General features: G+C 32.3%; 3 protein-coding genes across 3 annotated transcripts; 2 read left to right on the forward strand and 1 right to left on the reverse strand.

Annotated features, from left to right (window-relative positions):
* The first annotated feature begins 101 nt into the window (after nt 1-101).
* Nucleotides 102-11,449, forward strand: LOC115877877 (F-box only protein 28). The gene is made up of 5 exons (XM_030894225.1): nt 102-373; nt 8,012-8,260; nt 8,317-8,482; nt 8,560-8,729; nt 10,648-11,449. Exons 1-5 carry the CDS (start codon nt 272-274, stop codon nt 11,335-11,337), a joined length of 1,377 nt encoding a protein of 458 aa, XP_030750085.1. The 5' UTR covers nt 102-271; the 3' UTR covers nt 11,338-11,449.
* Nucleotides 469-5,888, forward strand: LOC115877876 (protein MCM10 homolog). Its single transcript, XM_030894223.1, has 2 exons — nt 469-3,128; nt 5,554-5,888. The coding sequence occupies exons 1-2, from the start codon at nt 726-728 to the stop codon at nt 5,794-5,796; spliced, it is 2,646 nt and encodes an 881-aa protein (XP_030750083.1). The 5' UTR covers nt 469-725; the 3' UTR covers nt 5,797-5,888.
* Nucleotides 11,450-16,771: 5,322 nt separating the features above from the next.
* LOC115877878 (aurora kinase C-like) lies at nt 16,772-18,433 on the reverse strand. The gene is made up of 2 exons (XM_030894226.1): nt 17,475-18,433; nt 16,772-17,420 (listed from the first exon to the last, which is right to left on the reverse strand). The coding sequence occupies exons 1-2, from the start codon at nt 18,303-18,305 to the stop codon at nt 17,118-17,120; spliced, it is 1,134 nt and encodes a 377-aa protein (XP_030750086.1). The 5' UTR covers nt 18,306-18,433; the 3' UTR covers nt 16,772-17,117.
* Between the last annotated feature and the right edge of the window lie 523 nt (nt 18,434-18,956).

Consider the following 18,956-nt stretch of genomic DNA (forward strand, 5'->3'; position numbering starts at 1 on the left):
CGCTTTATACATTTTGTGGAGAGATTTAGGCCTGTAATTAAAAAAAGAAGATATATGCATAGCAAACTTCAGTTCGAATTCTGTCATTGTCATCTGTTTTGTTTATTAATCGGCCATCTTGCGATGCTTCTTTTTAGATATTTTTGTTGTGGTTTTGAGTTTTGAAAACATATATTTTGTTTATTAAAAGGTTAATCGAAAGATATTCGGGCATAAGAGGTTCTAGAATAGTGTTTTTTTGCTATAATAATAGTTACACGGGAGGACAACAATGTATCAGAGCCCAATGTCATATATTCTATTGCTTCCAGAAGTAGCTTTGGAAAATATCTTTTCCTTTTTAAACTACGACGAAATTGCGAAAAATAGAATTGTAAGTACATTTTTGAAAATTCTTAGATAGTTTTTGTTCGACAGTTTGGTATATTTGTAGATATAAAGTATATTTAGTATTTCTCTTTATTCAAAAAGGATAATTATTACATTTTCACTCAAAATTTTCATAGTATTTTTTTGTTGGCATGTTGGCAAACATGAGAAGTTCTTGTGTTTGCCATTCACCACAGATTAGATATAACTGCATTTATTATTAAATTGTCACTGGGTAAATTGGCGGGAATTATTTATTTAGGATATGTTTTATGTTTTGGATCTGTGTTTTGGATTTGGTTTGATTAGGAAGGATAAAAGTTAGGTTTATTTAAATATATTTATGAATATTTATAATGGACCAAGAGGATGATCTACTAGAATCTTTATTAGCTGTAGCTGCTGAAGAGCTGGAAAAAATAGAGGACACCACTTCAATAAGTAAAAATGAAGAAAATAAATTACCCGAAGTTAAAACTCCAGCCCGAATAATAAAAGAAACTGATATATTTCAGTCAGAAAGTAATACTGCCAGTAGGACAAACACTTCTAAACGAGATGATCTCAAAAGTGTGGTTCACAGTGGTGATACGGATTCTTCAGATGACGAAGGAAACAGAGATTATGAAAATCAAAAATATAGTGAATATGGTAGAGAAATAAAAAGAATTATCAATACTACCCCATGTAATAACTCCAATTCTATATCTAGTAGCCACTATGGTATTCCAAAAAAGAGGATATCTACTTGTACATCTGAAGTTAAGATCCAAAATAATAGTGCAAATTCCACAGCAATAAAAATGAAGAAAAGTATTGAACCAGTAAAAGCTCACAAGGATGTGTTTTATGACCCAATTTTTGGGATGCGAATTGTAAATCCACTAATTTCATCTGCAACTCTGATTGAAAAGATGCAAGGGAGATGTGCTGTGAAATTTTCAGATTTGGTTCGATTTGTCACAACCGATTATCTAAAAGATAAAGATTGGGTAATATGTGGAGTTTTGGTAAGCAAATCTCCTCCAAAAACTTCAAAGAACGGTTCACAATTTTCTATTTGGACTATATCCGATTTAAAGGATGATATTAAAACTGTGGCATTGTTCATGTTTAGTGGAGCACACACTGATTTATGGAAGACTCTTATCGGTACTGTTATAGGGGTACTTAATCCAAATATAATGGATAGAAAAGAGGGCTCAAAAGATATAGCATCTTTAAATGTAGACACATCTCAGAGAGTTATGATTTTTGGACAATCTAAAGACTTTGGACTCTGTAAAAGTATGAAAAAGAATGGGGAGAAATGTACCGCAATAGTAAATTTAAGTAACTGTGAATTTTGTTTGTATCATATCAAACAGGAATACCAAAAATGCAGTAAAAGATCCGAATTACAGTCTAGTTTTGTTGGTAAAGGGTTAACAAATTTACGAAACAAGGTTTTGGGGAAGAGCGAAGTTTTTTATGCTGGGAAATCTTACATGGCCATACCAGCACAGAAGAGTAGAAAATTACAGGCAAAAGATTCCAGAATTATGGAAGCCTTGACTAATGGTACTCAAAAGGAAGAGAAACTGAAAAAACAAAGTACTAAAATATCTAAAAAAGGAATGGCTAGCCAGCTTGTCATCAATCCAGCACAAAGAGCTAGGGATTTGGAATTATTAAAAAAGTTAGGAGGTACATCAGACTTGGAAAGTAAATCAACTTTTTTAGGCAATAGATCAAGCGAAGTGTCTTTATCAGACTCTAAAGCAATAGCAATCGATGTAATCAATAAGCTCAAATCTAAACAAAACAGTAATGTTTCTGAAGAAAAAAGTAATTCAAAATATGACTTAAAAGGAGATTTATTTAGGAATGTCGATAATAAAACTGAATTTTCAGAAAAAATGTCTAATACAGTTTCTTTAGATCAAAGTAAAAAAGCTGCTTTAGATTTGGCTACTAAATCAAAAAAAAGACCTGAGCTAACTGAGAAAAAAATAGAAGATAAAGTGAGTTTTCCAGACAATTTTGATGAGGAATTTGGGGATCTTAATTATGGTGATTTTGAAGAGGAATTAACTATTAATAAATCTATAACTTTAAATAATGAAAAGGCACGTCAAAGTAAAGAAGTCAGTACCAAATCACTTTCAGAGAGTAAAAAGATTGCTAGTAACACTGCTAAATTATCTGAAATGAAAGAGATCCCATTAAAACCAAATGTAAATTTAGAAAATAACTCTACCAAATTAAATCTGAAAGGTGTAGCATTAAATATGGGTATTCCAAAACTGTCGTTGTTTGAGAAGAACGGTGTTATTGATTTGAACAAGCCTGTTACATCTAGACACGTAGACAGAGCAAAACTAAATGCAATAAAGTTTATTGAAAAAAATGGCCCAATTAAAAAAATCGATCCAAACAGTACTAAAGGTCCTGGCATTAAAAAACGACCAATTAACACAAATGACAATGAAATCGTAATTGGGAATCCTGCAAAAAAGTCTAAATTACAAGAAAGTGAATTTATATCTGATAGGTTTAAAAAGATGATGGCGCAAACTTCGAGGCATACAGAATTAATCGAACAGCATGACGAGGAAGAAAAGGAAAAGTATTTTAATAAGCAGGAAGCTAGAGAAAAGATGGAAGAGAAGATGGCGAATACTCATAAAGTGAAGTGTAAAGCTGTGAAATGTTTGACATGTAAATATACCAGCTTTTCTGCTTCGGATCTGTGTAAAACTGAGCGCCATCCTTTGAAGGTAAGTTATTTAATATACCTATGTGATTGTAAAATATAACTAAGGTTGTTCTGAAGTCACTTTTTTGGTTCAATATTGTTCTATCTTGTTACCTGCTGAATACAATTCACGCTGTGAATTCACGTTTATGCAACTTCAAGATTTTAAATGCTAAATTTGATAAATGCCCAAGAGTAAAATAATCAGACGTGATAATCTGTTCTTAAAAAAAGATTCATTCCTATGAGAACTATGCGAGTTTTTTGACAGAGTGAATATTTTATAGTTTTCATTATATTTTTTAAGTTTTCAGTTTTGTTTTTTTAACTGAAGAAAAATACTATTAGTATTTGAAAAATGTATACTATTTTTTTGCCGCCTCACCTGCGTCCATCATTGATTGATCCTTCACGTTGACTCAAAATCTAGTCACTACCCAAGTAGTACAGTCAATCTGGCACTTTAACGCCTATTAAATTACCCCCGCTCCCATACTTTGCCAGTCGTAAGTGGTCCACTGGAAAAGTTTAAATTCGAAAATTCGTATCTCCCACCCACCGATTTTAAGAAATTCAAAAAAAAATTGGGATTCGATTTTCTGGCTGAACCGTAGGTCCCACAGAAAATTTTATGGAACAAAAAATGAAGAGAATTAAATACTCTACATTTTCATCTCTAAGTAACAAACCTTTAAAACCTACGGGGACAAAGTTAGAGGGCGCCAAAGTCACCCAAATGCAGTCTTTTGCATTTTTGCTGGTGAAACCATTTTTTTTTACTGTCGCAAAGTTTTTAAAAAGTAAGTAGTAAGAGCATAAAAAACCTACCAAATTGATATGTAACTTTTTTAAGTTAATAAACAGGCCAGAATATAGAATCCAAAAAATGTTTTGACTTTCCCAAAAACGCTACCTTCAGCCAAAGCTTCAGCGAATCTAAAAAAAATTCAAAACGATCAGAGAATGTTATAACGATCCTCTGTTCGAGTGAACATCGTAATCCGCGAAGGTTGGAACTTGCAGTACCCTATCTACCGTAATTGACTTCATGAAAGTTGCATACACATTGTGACAATGAATGCAATATATCTCGTAAACAGTTCAACGTAAAAAAAAGTTACACATCAGTTTGATAGGTTTTTTATGCTCTTTACTTTTAAAAACTTTGCTACGCGTAAAAAAATGGTTTCACCCGGAAAAATGCAAAAAACTGCGTTTGGGTTACTTTGGCGCCCTCTAACTTTGTCCTCGTAGGTTTTAGAGGTTTGTTAGTTAGAAATGAAATGCTCTTCATTTTTTGTTCCACAAAATTTTCTGTGGGACCTACGGTTCAGCCAGAAAATCGAATCCAAAATTAACATACCAAATATCTTTCTTATATTAGAAAAAATTAAAAAAAAAGTTATAGTGGTGAGCCACTTTTGAAAAATACCCGGTATCATGATGTCGGTAACTTTTCAGAGCATCCTCGTAAATATCCTACGTTATTCGATTTACCAGGACAGGATTATTTAATATTAATATTTTATTAAGTTTTATACTTAATTTATTTTAGAAACAAAAATGTTAATTTTGATAAACTATACATAGATTATATTCCAAAAATTACAAAAGTCCACATATAGGCGGGAGTTGACAAAATAGAAAAAAAATGAATCAAAAATGGCAGATTTAATAATTGAGGGGTTCAGAAGTGAAGTGAATCAAGTCCTAAATGGAGAAAATGAGAGTTAAAGTTTTTTAATGTTACTTAATTACAATGAAACAAGTTGGATAAACAGACTATAGCTGCTTAATGCGAAAAGTATGACTGGAATCATTTCTTTCTGGATAATACAATATTCTATAAACGGATAAAGACGATTATCTTAAAATAGTAGAAAATTGGACTTTATCCATTTTAATTCTGACCATTATAATTATACAGTATGATGAAAAAAAATGACGTCAAAGACGGCTGGTGAATGACTGGATGATAATTTTGGCGAGGTCAATCTCTAGAAGACAACTAAAATAAAATTGACATAAAATTTGTCAAAAAGAAAAAATATAAGAGGATAGAACGTTTCCAGACACACAAATCTTTTCCCAAAAAAATATTTTTTCTCGAATTTTAAACTACACTATTTACATATAATTTTTACTCAGTATAAAAATAAATTATCACCTCCTTAAGGCCAATTGGCAGTAAGAGCCATTAAAAAATAAAGAGGAGTACGGACCAGTGGCGGCTCGTGGTCATTGTTGTAGGGAGAATAGGGAGGTCGATATCAAAAAATATTGCGTCGATTTGACCTCATGGTTAAGCCACTGGTACGGGCTCAGTAAATGACGTATAGGGATTCCCCAGCCGTCTTTGACGCCGTTTTTTTCTCTTGACCGTATGGCACTTAGGAATATACAGTTTTTTATCCAAAAACCATATTTTATTAATTACTTAATTTAAGGTATTTGATGCGATGAAACGGTTCTACAAATGCTCCAATTGCCAAAACCGAACGGTGACGTTGGAGTTGGTTCCCACGAGACCTTGCACCAATTGCGGCAGTACGAAATGGGAGAAGACCGGCATGATGAAGGAAAAAATTGTACAAGTCCAGCATAAACTTTCTGTGCGGGGCGACGAACAAAAATTTGTAAATTCCGTGTCGAAAGAGGCTAATCTAGATTTACTTGTACCCGACGACTAAACTTTATCTGTGTTAAGTTTTAAATTTATTTTATTTGTTAAGCATTTTATGTTATTTAATAATATCCTTTATTTTTTTAATGTAAGAAATATATTTTAACTTTATATTATTTTTTCTTTGATTTTAAAGTTAAATGTAAAAATTATTTATTAAATAAATTTTAGTGGTCTTTTATTTCTGTTTTTTTTTAATAAGTTGTGAACGGTGGTAAAGCGTTTTTTTTTCTTGGTACACATAAGAAAATATAAATCTAATAATTCTAACAAAAATTTGTAAATTATATTGAATATAATTTTAATACAAAAAAAATATTGCTTTAAATATACAGTGTGGTTCACTATAAGTATGCAACATATGGGATTTGTTTCTTAATAGAAGTCCTATCCAAAGGGAAATATTGTTACGGATTCCGTGGGTCCACTATTCAAAACACACGACACAATACTTACTACAATTTATTTTTACTTTACACAATTAACACTAATTAAATATAACCACAACTAACTATTTAAAAATTCTTCGCCAATTTGTCACAATTCGCTATTTACAGAACGCTACTCAAAAATTAACTGTAGAGCGCGGAGTGCAACTTATATATCTCTGCGGATCTTAATAAATTCTATTCTAGAATTCTGTCGAATTATTTTAACCTCTAGCAATTTCTGTTGTCTGGCTTGGGATTTTCCATAAATTCTATTCTAGAATTCTGTCGAATTATTTTAACCTCTAGCAATTTCTGTTGTCTGGCTTGGGATTTTCCATGAAAGTCTAAAGGTGCGTTCACACCGGCTGCGCCGCTCCGGTAACATGTACTTTTGATGTGTATTTTTTTTAGCGCGCACAAAAGTACATGTTAAAAAAATGATTTGCGAGGCGCGGCGCAGCCGGTGTGTACGCACCTTAAGAGATGGCCCACTATTAAATTCCTGAAAGAATGTAAACATGCTTAGTGGTTTTATGCTCTTCCGGCAGATGCATGTCGGATAACCATATCAGCGTTCTTAGTATGACTGCATGTCAAACAACCTACAGAGTAGGCCAAAAATGCGAAAAGAGGGTACATTTTAGAAAGAAATAAGTAAAAAAATGTCGCACTCACACTACAGGGTCCACTCAGGGTAATAGTGCGTCGGGCATCTCTAGCTCCTATAGTAAAAAACTTTTTATAAGGAAAAAGGAATAAGGAATTTTGTATACGAGCAATAAAGTATGTATTGGGATGTATTTCAGGAAATATTTTAACTTCTGTAGGGTGGCTCAATAATTTCTGAAGTAACGTCAATATTTCGATGAAAATTGGTGTCTGGGAGTTTTTTGACATGAGAAATTTGATTTTAATGTCAATATGACTCCTATTTGTAGGGAGTGTTATTTGTATAAAAGTTGTTACTCTTCAAACCAGTTAAAAAATATGTAGGTTGCGCCCTCTACAAGTAAGAGTCGTATTGACATCAAAATCAAATTTATCATGTCAAAAAACTCCCAGACACCAATTTTTATTCAAATATTGACGTTACTTCATAAATTATTTGGAAAAAATCGAAATAAAAATGAAACTTCTACACCCTGTATCTCCGAAACCATTTTAGGACATACATTTATACGAACTTTTTTACTTATTTTTATCTGTAGAATATGCTGCCGAAGTTTCCGGAATACAGTTCGGACCACCCTGTATATTAGGAGCTACAGATGCCTGACGCACTATTGCCGGATCCTGTAGAAATAAGTTTTCTGTAATAATTTAGTGCATGCTCTTAGTGATCAGCGAGGGTGCTCTTGATCTTGTACAAAAAGCAAGACCAAGACTAGCGTTTGATCTGCAAGACCAAGATCCTGGCATAGGTCGACCTTCCGAAAGGCCAACCATGCAAAAAAAATATTGAAAAATAAAATTGTCAGGCAAATATTCTAATATTTATTTAAAGATTTTATATGTAGAAAACGTCTCTAGTAAAAATCTATTAAAAAATGCAAGACTTGCAAGCGGCTTGCAGCAATACCAAGACTAATTATTAACTGCAAGACCAAGACCAAGACCAATGGCTTAGTCTTGCATTTGCTTATCACTGCATGCTCTATTCACGAATTTTATAGGATCTAAAGATATAACTATCCCAATGCGCAATTGTTTAAATCATCAGGAAATAAATACGATGGGTTATCTTCAATTATTTAATATTGTAGTATTAAATTTAGGTCATTGAACTTCCAGGTTTGTAGAAAATTCAACGAGATTGGCGGTAAGTTACTATCCAGAGGCTTTATCCAACTGGAAAAACGCCATGCCACGATTTACAAGAGGGTCAAATCGGCCCTACCCCGACGCGAGTCTGAACGAAAAACTCACCCTCTGGCAAGACACAGCGACATCTTGCAGGGAGTCGAGACCAGACTTAGCATGCTGAACATGACCTACATGCGCTACATCGAAAGCAAACTGATATGCTTTATCCCGGGAAAAGTATACTTGCATACTCATTGAACACGTCAGAAAATATTACAATATAAATTTGTTAGGTTTTGGATGAGATAAAGAGCATCTTGGATCTGGTAGAGAATGACAGATCTCCGCCAAGAACGCATCAGCTATTGCAAGAGCTTAGGGATCTGAGCAGCATGGCCATGGAACATTTTGATGAGCAAATTTTACCGAGATGCAAGCAGCAAATTGAGCAGCAAACAGGTAAGTTTGAGACAAAACAAAATAGCATTTAATATTACAAAATGTTTTTTAAACCAAAGTCTTTTAAACCTTTGCAGATGTTTTGTATAGGGATGTAGTGTCTACATCGAAATCAACAAGATTATTGTTTCATCAGCAATTTCCTCACGCCATCAGCAACGAGTTGTACAAGGTGAAGAAACTGACCAAGAGCCATAAGCACCACATCGGTTATTTGACGCAAAATACCCAGAAATTATGTCTCAAGGTAAATATAAATTGTTAAGTATACTTCTCAATGCTTGATAGCACCAGACCCTCATTATAAATACAAAAGGCGTTTTTTATGTGTGTCATGCCAAAAAATGGGATCAACATTGGAACTGCGTGAAATACAGTGCGAACTTATATCGATAGTGCGAACTTCCGATTTTTGCCGATTGAGCGCTGCGGTCGGCATTTTTAAAATCAACTTAAATGCAAATAGTCTACACAGGGTGCTACAAATTCGAGCTACGAGCATTGGTATCTCGGAAACCGTAATAGATACGAAGATGGTTAAATTGGGGCAAAGTTGCGCCTTGGGATGTTCACCAAGATTCCATCAAAAAAGTTTTAAAAATTTCGAGGATTGCTGAGTTTTTTGGAAAAAACTAATTTTTTTGAAAATCAATTTTATTTCTTCCTGTCAACTAATTGCACATTCTCTTAGCCACTTTATTAGGGCTGATTAGCTGATAATTTGTGAGATACAGAGGCTTAATTTTTTTAAATACGGACCTGCATTTTTATTTCAGATTTTGAAAAAACTCGGTCTTCTGAGTACAGTGATGTGCAACACTTAATATTTTTTTTGTTTTGACATTTGAACACAATTTATTTAAACTAATTTCAAGTCCGGCTCTGTTTTTTTAAATATTTAATCTATTCATCGTTACAATATTGATAAGCTTTCAAATTTAACAATGACGTGGGGTAAAACAGTTAATACGGAAAATCAAATGCAATAAAATAATATAAAATAATTAATATAATATAATATAAACAATCAAATAATTTTCCCGGAAGATATCGCCAAGGAGCTACATTACTTAACATCATTTGTAAAAGTGAAATCAATTCATCTCAACATTTACAATGAAAAGTACAAAATGCATTCGGAAGTATAAGAAGAAAGTTCAAAGAGCTATAAATAAAATTGAACGAAAAATAAATTAGTGCAATAGGGAGGGTGGTAACCTTTTCAAACATGTAGAACATTTATTAGAAACTAGTTTGTAGAAATTGATTTATTTATAATAACTACGATTAATATTGTGCATATTATTAGATCGCACACTAAGATTTCAAATTCACAATAAAAAGATAAAAATATACTAATTACAGAATACTAATACAGAAATTTGAAGATATAAATTCTGACCTGGATATTATTTATTTGAATCTTCCAATTGGCTCGATTTTCCTTATTCAATGTTAATTAGCGCTAATCGATATTGTTGCGATGAATATAATCAGATTAAATAATTTAAGAAACCAGAGTTGGACTTGAAATTATTTTAAATAATAATTATAGTTTTGTTGCTGTTAAGGTACCCAAAACAAACAAAAAAGTATAAAGTGTGGCATATCATTGTATACAGGATATTGAGTTCTTTCAAAACCTCAAATAAAAAATGCAGGTCCGTATTTAAAAAATAAGTTGGCCTCTCTGTATCTCACAAATTATCAGCTAATTTGAAAGTCTAAAAATACTATCAGATAGCCCTAATAAAGTAGCTATGAGAATGTGCACTTAACTTTTTGATATTCTAAAAAGTAACGACAGGAAAAAATAAAATTGATTAAAAAAAACCAGTTTTTTCCAAAAAACTCAGCAATCCTTGAAATTTAAAAAAAAATTTAATGACAGCTTGGTAAACATCGTTAATACGCAACTTTGCTCCAATTTAACCATGTTCGTATCTATTACGGTTACCGAGATACCAATGCTCGTGCCTCGAATTTGTAGCACCCTGTGTAGACTATTTGCATTTAAGTTGATTTTAAAAATGCCGACCGCAGCGCTCAATCGGCAAAAATCGGAAGTTCGCACTATCGATATAAGTTCGCACTGTATTTCACGCAGTTCCAATGTTGATCCCATTTTTTGGCATGACACACATAAAAAAAAATTATTTTTGCAGATGCGCAAACAGAAAAATATCCTACGCATCCAATCGAGCAAAATCCACGAGCAAGAACGGAAAATCCAGGAACAGAACCAGAAAATAATGGAACAGGAATCGGCCCTGAACGAAATCAAGAAGCACGTCGACGACTGGGACCAGAAGTACAAAGACCTGACCACGGAACTGATTCGAGCCAGAGACGAAATCCTTCTCAAAGCCTCTTCGAGCAGCGGTTCCCTTCTCAGTTCTCCCAGTCTCACGTCCACTCCTATCCAGACCGGTTCGTTCAAGAGCCCCACTTTTAAAACGAACATCAAACCGAGAGTGGCTCATATCCTGCCCAAAAGCTACACGCTGGACTTCGATAGAAAGCGTAAGGGCTCGAACGCAACTGAGATTCCTTTGAAGAGGAATCGAAGCCCTAGCGCTGTTCCGGATCATCAAAAGTACTTTCAGCGGAGCTCCAAGGAGAAAAGCGTACAGAACGTGGAGCTGAACATACCGAATTTGGAGAATTTCGAGAAAAAAGAGCAAACGTACGATGCCGGGCCTTCTGAACCCAATCTGGAAGCTTGTACCTCGAGCAAAAACGATTCGAAATCGGAATACCTAACCTTGTTCTTTGACAATCTGCTTAGTAATCCCCTAAAGAGTGCTGCCAAGGCTCGGAAGAGAAAGATGACGGAAGATATCGATCTGAAGTAAATATGGTTAGAGTTTTTTTTTTAATTTGTTTAGAAAAATATTTAAGATTTTATTTAGTTTGTTATTTACTTTACTAACTTGAGAATTTAATAATCTGAGAAACATAAACAGAGAGATGTGTCGTTCATTTTAAATGTTTTTTTTTATTTTTTAAATTTATACAGGGTCCGGCAATAGTGCGTCGGGCATCTGTAGTTCCTAGAATAAAAAACTTGGGAATTTTGTTTATGTAAAACTTAAAGTATGTATGAGGATGTATTTCAGGAAAATATTTTAACTTATATAGGGTGGCTCAAAAGAGTGTGTGTGGATGGCGATGATTTTTTTTTAATAGAACACCCTGTATATTATTGCATTTTTCGCTTCATTTCTGATCACTTTATATAATCCTAAGATATGATTAAATATATTTCGATAGTTTTAGAGATATTAATAAATAAATAAAAAACATATATTTTTCAACCTTCACTAAAACAATTATAAATACAATAACTGTCACAAAATCAAAAGTATATTAAAAATTTACTTTATATGGTCTATACTTACTTCGCTATAAATATCAGAATCTTAAATCATACAGGGTGTTCAAAATTCTACGCCAAACTTTCTAAAATATAAAATAATGTTTCTTCATTTTTTTCAAATGGAACACCCTGTATTTTTGTATTTAAAGTATTTCAAAATTTTTAATAGTTTTGCAGATACACGTTGTATTATTAATCGGTAAAATAGGAGAGAAAAATCATTGGGTGGCTTTGATAAAAATTTACTCTGGAAAATACCATATGAAATATAAAACCGCGAATATCTGCGAAACCACTAAACATTTTGAAATACTCTAAATACAAAAAATGTTCATTTTTCAATTCTCCATCTATTGAAAAAATAATATACAGGGTGTTCCATTTGAAAAAAGGAAGAAAAATTATTTTATATTATAGAAAGTTTGGCGTAGAATTTTGAGCATCCTGTATGATTTACGATTGCCATATTTATAGCAAAGTAAGTGCAGACCATCTAAAGTAAATACCTATTATAGTTTTGATTTCAGGACAGTTCTTGTATTTTTAAGATTTTTTTTAAGAAAGGCTGAAAAATTTAGATTTTTTGTTTATTAATTAATATCTCTGAAACTATCGAAATATATTTACTCATATCTTAGGATTCTGTAAAGGGATCTGAAAGTAAGCTAAAAATCCAATAATATACGGGGTATTCCATTATTGAAAAAAAAAACCTCTTCCACGATCACTTTTTTGAGCCACCCTATAGGAGTTAAAACATTTTCCTGAAATACATACATCCACGTACATACTTTAGGTTTGCACTTAAACAAAATTCTCAATTTTTCCGGACCCCGTATATCAGTAATCAACAGAAACCTGGCTGATTTAAATATGTCATTATTTATTAAAAATGGTCATAAAAGTTTGTCAGAAATTAATATTAAAATTGAAAAAATTTCCATATACAAATATATCTTTAAAAGATTGTTTTTAACGCGTCTGGAAAAAAGTATTCAGTCATTTTTAAATAACCATTTCAATAATAGTTTTTGATAAGTTTTTGTGTCAACTTTTAGAAAGTGAACATAGTAATAAAGCCTTTATGAAGTTTTATTACCAAGAACTTGGTAATAAAAATGTTCAAACTTTAACTCGCTTTTCAGAGTTTGCGCATTTCTAAAATTTGTTCAAACTTGCTGTGCATACGCAGGGTTGGCAAATATTATGATATTTATATAAATATCAAATATCGGATATATATCCGATATATATCTGACATATATCCGATATATATCAAGTTTTGATATTTATTTTTGTTTTTATTTTTTATGTAAAACTGCGTTTAGTATCAAGTAAAATTAAGAGCTCAAGCAAATATTTTTATTTCAACTTAATTATTGTTGCTTTGCACAGAATAGGAACAACATTAAAACAACAATATATAAAAGATATACAGAAATTCTAAAAAAATAAACAGAACTTCTAAAAAATAAACAGGAATTCTAAAAAATAAACAGAAATTCTAAAAAATAAACGGAAATTCAAAAAGAAAATAAACAGATATTCTAAAACTAACAACAAACAAATTTATATGTGATTTATTAATTTTATTATTGGTAAATCATCAAGTCAGATGTCAGAGTCAGAATCAATAATTGATACTGTTTCTGGCAAAGTTTTTGGTACATTTGAATTGTCCCAGATCCAATCAATATTATCTTTTTTGTTTTTTTCTTTCTGATTGTTGTATTTAAATAGAAAGGTTAATTTTCCAGCTTTTTCGTTCCCAAGCCTATTACGCAGTTTCGAGTAATAAAAATACGTTGTTCCGTAAACATGTTGACTTTTTAACGTAGAAATTTAAGAAAAGAGTTGAGTTTTATTTTTTTTGTAAATATCATGATATATATCAAGGTATATATATCCGATATATATCATTGATATATATCATGCCAACCCTGTGCATACGCAGTGGCGGCTCGTTAATATATTTTTTTAAATACGATTAAATTTTCTCACCTATGAAGTATTATTCTGGGACGCGTTATCGTTTTTTAATGGTACCAAACCTATTAAGTTTGGTACGCAAAAATATTTAAAAAGTTTTTAAATACCTTATACTTTAAATAACCAGGCTTAATACCTTGCCTCTTATCGTTAAATATTGCGAAAATTTTTGACCCCTTAATATTTATTTGTCTTTTTTCAGTTTCATTTTGTCTTAGAAAATGAGTTTCAAGTTTATAAAGAATAACGTTATAAATAGGATTCATTTTAAAGAAAACACTAAAATTCAACTCCTCTTCGGCACTTTAAAATAAATAAAATAAATCTTACCGGCGAAGGACCTTCAAAAAGCCTAACCTTCAAATTTCAACAGTATTTGTGGCGTTGAATTTTAAAAACTGCTAAAATGCCACCTTACCTGTGCATAATCGAGTTAAAAATACTATATCTAATTGCCATCAAATAATTTAAATTTATAAACACAAACAATCTAAATAATTCTCGCCCCTAAATGTCTAAATAAAAACTAAAATATACGCTAATTAATTTACCCACGCTGTTCCCACCACAACCGGCCACAGCTATCGGCACTTTAACTTCCTGAGTCATGCATACGAGATTGAGACTTTAGCTTTTTTCGTTTTCCTGTTATTACCGATTCTGAACCGTCCTAGAACTCCGTAGCGCATGCGCAAATGAAATAATGTCTTCATATTTCCTTCTGCGTATACGCATCACAGTTCTAGGACGGTTCAGAATCGGTAATAATAGGAAAACGAAAAAAACTTTTGTCGCATTTTTCAATAGTCAGATGATTTAAACCACCAATGAAAACACAGCCAAGCGCCAAATATCGCGCCTCAACCACGCCTCAAAGCTGCGATCGAGAATGCGTACCCCGTCGTCGGCCGTCGCGTCACATGATCTTAAATCGTCGCTGCTAATAAGTAGGCAATTCGAACTTTCCAAGCTAGAATTGTTTCGCCTCTGTGTGCCTCTATCGGGTCGCGTTCTTTTTCGCTGAGTTTACGCGGCTTATATTGTGCCTGACCTGGATGTATTTATAGAATATATATTTTTTAGTTTTATTATGTTGAATGTGTTGTAGAATTCTAATAAGTCATACTGGGATTAAATAAAAAACTAAATACACAAAAATAAATCGTTCCTTCATTTTAAAGGTGAGGCGCGGCCTCAGAGGCCTACCCTGACGAGCTGCCACTGTGCATACGCTACATATAGTTTTATCTCAAAGTTTTGTCGACCCATGCAAATTATAGGATAAGTCGTTGCTTCTGGACCGCACTTAAGGTACTTTCATTAAATTTTCACAGAGTGCAGACACTTTTTAGAAGTAGGTAACAAAGTAACAAAAAAGACTGTGAGCTAAAGAACTGAATAATGTTATGGTTTTCATTTCTCACAAGAAAGGTTTATGTTGAACTGACATCTCTCCGTTCATTACTCAAAGTCTTATTATTATTAACTTTAGAAGACTATTTAACTTTATTTTTAGTTGTAATACCAGGTGATATACTCAAGAAATTATTTAGATTTTTTTTCATATCTTGAGTTTTTGTTGCGACTGGTAACACTGGATAAAACAAATCATACCGTACTATCGAAAAATAAACGGCGTCAAGTAGGCTTGGAAATGACGACCGATGTCATTCGCCATAGAATTTTACTTAAAACATGCCAGCGATCTTCATTTCCAAGCCAACATTGACGCGTTTTTTTCGATCGCACAGTATATAGACAATAGATTATGTATCACAAACAAAATTATAATTTGTGTAGGTTTTTCCAGAATTTTTTTTAAAATAACTTTATAGTTATAAAAAAAGAATTTCAAATATTTTTCTTTTCAGTGCTTTGTTACAATTTTCATAGCCTGTGTTCCATCATAATCAGAAAACTTAAATGACGATAGGAATGTATAACGAATTATAATAATAATAGCTCCCGTATATAGCGTTTAACGCCTTGGGAGTAGCAAGGTACAGCTTGCTATACTAGAGCCGTTCGGTATACAAGGAAGGTAATGTGGCTAGCACTACGCTTCAACCGCCTATTATTACCTCAGGATTGTGAATCCCAAGTACTCATTTAAGGCTGAGTCGACCTAGGTACCCAAACAATTTTTATTTTAATAAAAATAGTCGGCTGATGAAATGCCGGGTGTGGGAATCGAACCCACACCTTGAGATTGGTAGACGAGAGCCTGTACCTCTACGCCACCGGGCACCATGTATAACGAATTAATATCGAAAAAAAAATGGCGTCACAGTGACCTTTGAAATAACAATGTTATTTACCCCTATATGTTATTTATTAAAAATTAGCACCAAAAATTATTAATAAACATTAATCAAATAGAAAAGTTTTCAGAAAAATCTTATCATTTATTCACAAATCTATTCAATAAAAAAATATATTTTTAAGAGATTTGTGTTGAACCTTTAATATCAATTTTTGACATGTTAGTTCCTAATAAATAACATGTTGAGGTCGGCCTAACATAAATTAAGTGGATAATTATTTCAAAAGACCCTGTGATACCATTTTTCTTTTCAATATCAAAGTTTTCTCATTATGATATAAGTTTTATCTTACTATTATATAAGTTTGATATAAGTTATCAAACGGCATTTCAATTGTAAGAAAAAAAACATTGAAAAAAACACATTTAAAATTACTTTTTTTAAATAAACAAAAAAGAATGTAATTTCAGTAAAAAATAAATTGAGATATAATTTATTTTTTCAAATGTACTCAATCATATACAGTATATTGAAATAAAAAGAACATCACCTGGTACAAACAATAGCTTAAATATATCTAAATATTAGAATTATTAATAGTATTTACCCTATATATAATGTAGTTCTTCAAAAGACTTAGAAATAATAAAACAGAGATTTTATATCATAAAACAAGAGTTTTATTAATAAATCCCTTAAAAATAGACATTAAATAAGTATTTTAAACAGTCTTACATAGACAGTAATTAGTTTAGATGTTCAAATAACAATACCTATACAAAAAATATCTTAAAATATGAGTTTTGCTTTGTTAATATAAATTATTAAAAGTAATGTACTAAAAATGAAAGTGAATTTCATATTAGGAATTTATAAAATTTTCCTCCAAAACGGCTAGCACTACTCAGTAAAAATCAGTATAGACTGGTCTACATCATCTACCTCTGATATACATAATAAAAACCATAAATTTTACCCTAGAAAAATCTATATCACAATTCATTCATTCTTTTGGTGCAGTGCTTGGTGTTGCTTCTTCAGTCTTCAAATGTTCTAATACCCACGGGTGTTTCAGAACAGAATCTAAATCCAGTCTATTTTCTGGTTTCACCACTAAAAGTCTTTTAATAAGGTCTCTAACGCCTTCTGAAACAAATGGTGGAAAATTGAAGGCACCCATACAGATTCTTTTGTAGGTACTCTCAAAATCGCTAGCCTCAAATGGAGGTTTTCCTGTAAGAAATTCATAACACAGAACGCCAAGCGACCAAAGATCAACTTTTTCGTCGTGAGGTTTATTAGCAACCTAAAAATTAAATAAAGTTTTTGTAAAAAAATTTTATTGAAATTTAAAAATTACCATCTCAGGAGATAAGTAGTCTAATGTTCCACATAAAGTGGTTCTTCTTGAACTTGGGGCATGTACTGACCAGCCAAAGTCTGCTATTTTAATCTCACCATTGTTACCCAAAAGTAAATTCTCAGGTTTTATATCTCGATGAATCACTTTTTTTGCATGACAATATTTTAAGGCATCTGCAATCTGAGCTACGTAGTTGGCACATACATCTTCTGCAAATCTTTTGTCAGGGGTTTTCATGAGAGCTACATATACAGCTCCTTTTGGGGCATATTCTAATATCAAATAAACTCTACTTTCGTCATGGAAATAGCCGTACAGCCTTAGAATATTTGGATGTCTTAAGTGACTCTGAATTTCTACCTCTCTGCGTACTTGATGTTCGTTATTAAACTCTTTAATAGCACTCTTAAATAAAACTTTTAGAGCTACCAAAAATTTTGATTTTTTCTCCCTTGCAAGATACACGTTTCCAAATTTGCCTTTACCTAAGGGCCTGCCTATATCAAAGTCTGTTAAAGTCCATTTCTTTTTTTCTTCTTGCTTCTTTGCAGGGGCTTCTGTTTTATGGGGTTCCTTTTCCGTCATTATTTGAGGTTTCATATTCACACTTTCTTTGCTATCAGCTGTGTTCATTTTACTTTGGGTAGGATTCCTGAGATCAATTAAGGGTGTAGTTCTTGCTAAATTCGTTGTTTTGCCATCCTTACTTGAAGATGACGATCTTATGGATGATTTTATTGTATAACCCGCACTTTTAACATGTTGATTTTCTTTATTTATTGTTGATTTACTATGGTTGTCTTTAACTGCAGGAGTTCGGTTGAACATTGCTACAGGTTTTTTAATGTAATACGCTATATATTCCAGTCAAGACCTCTCTACAATCGTTACGGCAAAAAACTGACCAAATGGAATTTTAAATCAAAATGTCAACGGTTTTTCTGTCGTCGCCAAATGTCGTCGCAGTTCGCAGTGGAGCCATCCAGAACACAAGAAAGGTTACTAGGTGAAATGTCATATAAAGAATGTGATATTATTTGATATTTATCACAATATGATCAGAAAAAAGTTGAATAGTTTTATGCAACATAGAGATGGGTGCTGGATGGGCGTTTCTACGAGTTTATAAAGTTATTAAAAGTGCTTTACTCTTAACCATAAATTTTACCCTAGAAAACGTTTATGTGCAGAGCAGACAAGAATTTAATAATAGTAGTACAGTAGTAGTTTCTTTTTCATAAAAACTGTGGTTTTTTACATGTAAAAAATTAGTTTATTACATTTCAGTTTTTCCGCCAACCCCTGCATTGAAAAACAGGGTTCGGAAGTAGTTAACTAAGACGTAATTCACATGATTAACTACGTGTAGTTTTTCTTCAAAAACTACGTCTTTTCTCGGTCATTAACTACATGAAAACTACGTTAATAAACTATGTATTGCTATTATGAATAATTTTCATTTGTATGAGGTATAATAGA

Source organism: Sitophilus oryzae, unplaced genomic scaffold, assembly GCF_002938485.1.
Source record: "Sitophilus oryzae breed Bouriz unplaced genomic scaffold, Soryzae_2.0 scaffold_1499_pilon_pilon, whole genome shotgun sequence".
NCBI lineage: Eukaryota > Metazoa > Arthropoda > Insecta > Coleoptera > Curculionidae > Sitophilus > Sitophilus oryzae.